Here is a 6,474-nt window from a genome sequence, read left to right as displayed (position 1 = left end):
AGGCTCTTTCAGTAATAATAATAATAATAATAATAATAAAGTGGAGGCATTCATTACGTTCAATTTGACATCAATCATTAACTACTCTCACTGATTTAATTTTCACTAGTTTAAATACAGTTACTGACAGAATCAAATGAATGAATGATTGATTCAAAGAATCACTCTTAACCCATTTACAGTCAAAGCAAGAGCTGATCTCTAATCACCAATAAATCAATATGAAAGTAGCCCGCACGACTAATATATATATATATGGCTATACATCATCTAAATGTCTGTGGTGTGTGTGTGTGTGTGTGTGTGTGAGAGAGAGAGAGACCCTCAGCATGTGTGTGTTTATATGTTAAAAACTGTGGTTTCAAATGTTCACACGTTCTAATTTGTTACACTATTTAAGTTTAAATTGTTATAATGTTCTTCTATTTTTTTCATCTTTTCATTGTTATTGTTTTTTCAGATATATTCCAAGCTTTGGCAATATTGTATTTTTTACAGTCAAGCCAATAAAGCAATTTTGAATTTGAATTTGAGAGTGAGTGTGTGTGAGTGTGTACCTGTTAAAAACCATTACGCCTATGGAGAGTCCCCACAAGGATAGCTGACCAGACGTGTGTGTGTGTGTGAGTGAGAGAGTGTGTGTGAGTGAGTGAGTGTGTGTGTGTGTGTGAGTGAGTGAGATGCTCTGCAGGACTCATTCCTTGTTTGAGGATAAATCCCATCCGTCTCTACAGGATCAGCCCGTTTAATCTCCCACAATCCCTCACTGTTGACACACAATCAGGTCTCTGCACGCAACCGTTCCCACCACATACTGTATATCTGATACCTTTTACTGCCCACAGAAACATGACCCTAAACTGACCTCTGACCCCTGACAGAGAGGACTGTGGGAAATAAAGCTGCAAACAAATGAAAGTGGAACAATCAACAGCAAAAGTCTATTCAAACACATGCTCTGGGATTGAGTTTCATTCGTTTCTGAAGAATCAGAACAGAATATCTGTATATTTTACTCTACATCTGCACTTCTGTAATGATGAGACTGTCTGGCCACGGCGATGTGTCCGAATTTTATTTCTTTGTCCTTTACACTGATTTTGTGGGCAATACAGAGGTAAAATATGTCATGCCAATAAAGCAGCTTAAAACTGAAACCGGTCTGTGAATCAGTTTCATTTACTTCACCTGCAGGTTATTAAATCTGTTTCAGGAACCACACATATGAATCTATTGTTCTACCTGCATGAGGAAACATACTGAATCTCAGAAGTGCATTTCAAAACATCAGCATGTTCATTCATTTAAGATCACTGCATGAGTCCTCAGAAAAAGCAGGTCTGGAGCCAAGAGATTTCATGCGGTTTTCCACCGCATTATCACTGTATGAATGTCAGCATCTCTCCGTCATCACTTCACATACAGACTGTGATCACACATGAACTAAATCTGGGATCTCATGAGAACATGAGGTCCATTATTATATCAAAAGAAACAACACGGATGATCTTAAATGAATTGAATGAGGTTGGATTTAATAATGTTCCACAAACATTAAGATCTTTAAAGATGAATCTTTAATTTGACTGTAAGATGTTGAAATAGTTTCACAACAGTGAAGACTCTGAAACTAAAACTGATTATTGATGTGCTTAAACACTCTTCATAAATACAAATAAAACAATAGTTTTATAGACTAATAGAACAATATAATAATATGTGACAGTCCTACACTGTACTTAGAACAAGCAGATAAACGTTTTCTCCCATCATCCTCTTGTTTCTTCATCATTCTGGAACAGTTCATATAATCAGAGACACAAACACTATAAAACTTCATCCTGCTCAAACTCTCTTCTGACCCAGCAGATTGATGTACATTCATGTAAGAAGCTGAAATCCTGAAGGTTCAGTCGTTCATGACCCGAATCTCACGACTACTCATGGCCTGACCTGCCCTCGCTCGCTCTCGGAGCCTCGTGATGCTGCGGCGCCCCCTGATGTACGACGAGGGCGTTACACCATCAGCACATTCAGCAGCCCTGCCGTTCCTCTGAATAACGGAGTGGACACGTGTGCTGCTGCTCTAACACACAGGAGAAATCTTCATCATTACCGTCTGCTGGACGACTGCAGCTGATGGCGACTCCAGCCTGACGGAGCTGAACACAGATCATTAAGACAACACCGAAAAAGCAGATACCAGATATGGCTGTGGTATGTGGTTGCTCTCTTCACGTCTGCTTTCTAGACATGGAGACTGAACTTAATGCTCAGGATTAATGACATCACTATGAGAACTAGTCAAGAATGACTAAAGATTGTCATGTGACTGTAATGCTGTTGTGATTGTTACAGTGTTGTGATTGTAACAGTGTTGTGATTGTAACAGTGCTGTGACTGTAACAGTGTTGTGATTGTAACGATGTTGTGATTGTAACAGTGTTGTGATTGTAACAGTGTTGGGATTGTAACAGTGTTGTGACTGTAACGATGTTGTGATTGTAACAGTGTTGTGATTGTAACAGTGTTGTGATTGTAACAGTGTTGTGATTGTAACGATGTTGTGATTGTAACGATGTTGTGATTGTAACAGTGTTGTGACTGTAACAGTGTTGTGACTGTAATGGTAACGATGTTGTGATTGTAACAGTGTTGTGATTGTAACGATGTTGTGATTGTAACAGTGTTGTGATTGTAACGATGTTGTGATTGTAACGATGTTGTGATTGTAACAGTGTTGTGATTGTAACAGTGTTGGGATTTGATTGTAACAGTGTTGTAACTGTAACGCTGTTGTGATTGTAACGATGTTATGATTGTAACAGTGTTGTAACTGTAACGATGTTGTGATTGTAACAGTGTTGTGACTGTAACGCTGTTGTGACTGTAACGCTGTTGTGATTGTAACAGTGTTGTAACTGTAACGCTGTTGTGATTGTAACAGTGTTGTGACTGTAATGATGTTGTGATTGTAACTTGTTGCAACACTCACAGCGTGGATATCCCGACGGTCGAGGGTTACTGGCACTGCTGCCAAACGACGACTGGAAGTTATGGATGGTTTCTTGTAAAATCTGTCTTTCCCTCCCCTGTCATGAGAAGATGTTCATCATCACATTATTTACAGTTCAGATGAGCCTCCATTTCTGCCCGATCACATACACACTCACTTTCCCAGCGTTCAGCTCTGATATGGCTGCCAGTATCTGCTGCCGCGGCCCGTCTGTTTTAATTCCCAGCTCTTTCAGGTCTCCATCAGTCAGAGTCAGAAATGCCTCCATATCCACCTGCGTCAAAACATTCATCACTGTTCATCAGACAGACCAGAGACGGGCTTGATCTGCCTTTGAATGGTTTAATTCAGAAAAGAGAGAGGCAGGCGATGGAGGAAACCAGAGAAATAAACCGGCCTCTATCTCAATGTGTGATAGATCTCAATCTATCTCGATCACAGCGTTAAAGACCAAAACCATGCTGCAATAAGAACAGAGGAAGCAGACAGACAGAAGATTGACAGATGACAGACACACCTCCTGCTCCTCAAAGATGGGCTGATATTTCTCCAGAGAAAGTTTCCTCAGAATCCCTGATAATTCATCTGTGTATGAGAACAATAATCAGCAGCATAAATACAGAGAGAGACTGTATGTGTGTGAATGTGTTCGTGTTCGTGTGTGTGTGTCTGACCCTCGTCCGTGATGGTACCGCTGCTGGAGCCGCCGCTGCTCTTGGACCTGGGCTGCGTGGATGCAGATGAGAGCGAGTCTGTGGCGGGTGGTTTGGGTGTGGGTGATGGAGAGGGTGTGAGGGTGGGCGACGTGCTCTTGGACGCGGACGAGTTTCCTGACTGAGGACGCTTCTTTAACTCCAGCTTCTGAAACACACACAAAGAGGTTCAGAACTTCTCACACTCACACTGGCTCCAGCAGCACTGATACACACCCGTCTGGAGTGGCCGTCGCTGTGGTCAGTCAGGCTGATGTCCGGCGCGGAGGGCAGCGGCGTCGGTACAGGACTGGGCATCTCAGTGGCAGCCGGAGGCCTGCTGTCTAACAGACCGGCTGCTCTCTTCCTCTGAGCCACGATCTGAGACAGAACACTGTCCACACCACTGCCACCTACACACACCAAAACAGTGTGTTTCTACAGCGCTTTATGCAGTACAGATAGTGACAAAGCAGCTTCACAGAAATAAATAGGAAAATAGCAATGTTAATGTTCCAAAATTGCATCACTTTTGAAACTAAATTAATTTCAGCTCTACAGAAGACAATAGAGGCATTAGGTGCGGTCGACTTGAAGCAGAGCTGCGCAGACCGATCGGTGTATGACATCAAAGTGCCGCCAGAGCGATTAGAAAACATACAAAGTACTTTGATGTCATTCACCGATCGGTCTGCGCAGCTCTGCTTCAAGTCGACCGCAGCTATTATTCAGATCAGTTCAGTTCAACACGTGATCATGTGATTTAATCTGGTCGGGTATGACGTCAGCGAATGGGTGGAGTCACCTGAGCGGTTGTGGGAGTCGGAGGCGTGGCGGTTGACTCCTCCCACACCATTGGATCCACCTGAGGAGTGGGCGGAGTTATAACTACCTGAGTTGGAGGGGGAGGGGCCTTTAGTGATGCTGGGAAACTTGATGGACCTGCTGACCACTCGACTAATGGACGTCTGCAACACACACACACTCAGCAGTGATTATCTACAGAAAACAAGACTCTAATTAAAGAGAGCACTGTAAGTGTATAAATAGAAGTCTCACTATATCGGAGTTGGCGCAGCTGCTCCTGCCGGGTCTCTGCGGCATGTTTCCGCTCCGGCCTTCCTTCGCCGCTCCACAGCGCTCCGAGTTCCACGGCTCAAAGTTCGACGGCGGCAGGAACGGCGGGATGACGGCCTTCAGCTTCTCATTGGGCAGACGAGCGAGCGGCGCGCCGTTCCTCAGCTGACAGACCAATAACGATTCAGACAATCACTCATTTCAAGACTTTTGACAAAAGCAGAAACTACACAAATGTACCATCGTCGTGATGAGGAAGTCATCTTTCCCACTTCTTGTTCCGTTCAAACCTACAACAAAACAGTGTCAAGGCTTTACTGAATGTTATTTTTACTACTAGTTGCTTTGCTAAATTCTGCACTAAGTAAACACATGAGGAACGTTTAAGATCAAACACAAATGGCTCTGGATGAACTGGAGCAGATCCACACACCGCAGTCTTTACTCTTGCTGCTCCACGCGGTGCAGACGTCTGCGCTCGGAGCTCCAGCTGCAGCTGCGCTCGACTCCTCCGCTTTCATGGTGGCGTCCAGAGGAACCTCGTCAGGGAACGGAGCGAGCTGATTGGTGGAGAGCCCGTGTCTCAGCGTGTGCGTCAGCTTGAGTTTGCGGAAGCGGTTGGACATGCGATTCCACCAGGACTGTCGACGCAAGAAGCAAGACGGAGAATAACAGCAGCAAAATACAATCATCACAACTCCAACTCCCAACCGGGAAAGAGCATTCAGCGGTCAAAATAGTTTTGGGAAGTTCTGATATTAGATTGGAACTCGGAATGTTGTTTAAGTAGAAACGTTCTTTTGAAACAACACCAAAGTCTACAGTGACATCCTAAACCGTAAAATTGCTGTAAACACTATTATTTAAACAACTTTACAGTACTAATCATTTCAGTTTAGACAAAAACAAAGTTTCATAAAATTACAAACCTCACATTTCAGCCTAATAAATGATTATATAATGGTTCTGAATTCAGAAACACAGTGGTTCCAGCAGTTACCACTGTAAACAAAGCAGTGCTGCGCTTATAAACATCATATGAATAAAATTAACAGAAAATGACACTGAAGACAGTCAGTTTCCTTCAACGTCATGCAGAGTTTTTGGTCTGTTTTTATATTATGCTCTTATAAACTGATGAGCTGTTGACCTGCTCAATACTCCAGTGTGGTCCAACCTAGCTATCGGTAAAATCCACTATCGGTCGACCTCTAAAGGAGACCGCAGCTTTAGGGGTCAGAGGTCAATCACAGTGATCGTTACCTTCAGGCCACCTTTATCATCAGGTGGAGGAGGCACATTTAGAGACGCACGTCTCTTCAGGGTTGGTTTTCCTCGGTGTTTGCTCTTGTCCTTCTCCACCTGCATGCAGACGGAGGCTAGCAGCCGCACCAGCTCCGTGTCTGCGGACAGAAGGAACATCAGCGGTTAGGGTTAGGGTTAGTTAGGGTTAGCAGCTCACGAGTCGCGTGCTCACCCGGGTCATTCAGGAGCATGACAAGGTCGAAGGCCGTGTATCCGTTCTTGGCTCTCAGGTTGACGTCAGCGCCCTGATTCAGAAGAAACTTCACCACGTCTTTATTCCTAATGAAGGACAGAACAGGAGCTGAAGAACCTCACACACACCAGTGCTGTCGCACACACACACACACACACACACACACACACACACACACACACATGTGTTTA

The 6,474-nt window shown here is 44.0% G+C and overlaps 1 protein-coding gene across 2 annotated transcripts in view; it reads right to left on the bottom strand.

The window, feature by feature from the left end:
* Positions 1-1,556: 1,556 nt before the first annotated feature.
* anks6 (ankyrin repeat and sterile alpha motif domain containing 6) overlaps positions 1,557-6,474 on the bottom strand; it is a 9,937-nt gene continuing 5,019 nt past the window's right edge. The window contains exons 5-16 of one of the 2 annotated variants that reach the window (XM_016574174.1): positions 6,263-6,369; positions 6,049-6,188; positions 5,219-5,426; positions 5,026-5,075; positions 4,768-4,950; positions 4,514-4,676; positions 3,946-4,121; positions 3,691-3,877; positions 3,534-3,601; positions 3,174-3,290; positions 2,996-3,092; positions 1,557-2,162 (exon numbers count right to left, since the gene is read on the bottom strand). In XM_016574174.1, coding sequence (XP_016429660.1) covers positions 2,113-2,162; positions 2,996-3,092; positions 3,174-3,290; positions 3,534-3,601; positions 3,691-3,877; positions 3,946-4,121; positions 4,514-4,676; positions 4,768-4,950; positions 5,026-5,075; positions 5,219-5,426; positions 6,049-6,188; positions 6,263-6,369 — 1,546 coding nt within the window. In that variant the 3' untranslated portion in view covers positions 1,557-2,112. The remainder of the gene's footprint in view (positions 2,163-2,995; positions 3,093-3,173; positions 3,291-3,533; positions 3,602-3,690; positions 3,878-3,945; positions 4,122-4,513; positions 4,677-4,767; positions 4,951-5,025; positions 5,076-5,218; positions 5,427-6,048; positions 6,189-6,262; positions 6,370-6,474) is intronic. The other variant, XM_016574175.1, reaches the window with a different exon arrangement.

This window comes from Sinocyclocheilus rhinocerous, unplaced genomic scaffold (assembly GCF_001515625.1).
Source record: "Sinocyclocheilus rhinocerous isolate Xijiao unplaced genomic scaffold, SAMN03320098_v1.1 scaffold5890, whole genome shotgun sequence".
NCBI classification, from domain to species: Eukaryota; Metazoa; Chordata; class Actinopteri; order Cypriniformes; family Cyprinidae; genus Sinocyclocheilus; species Sinocyclocheilus rhinocerous.
The sequence above is the reverse complement of the archived record's forward strand: the minus strand, read 5'-3'. Positions and strand labels throughout refer to the sequence as shown.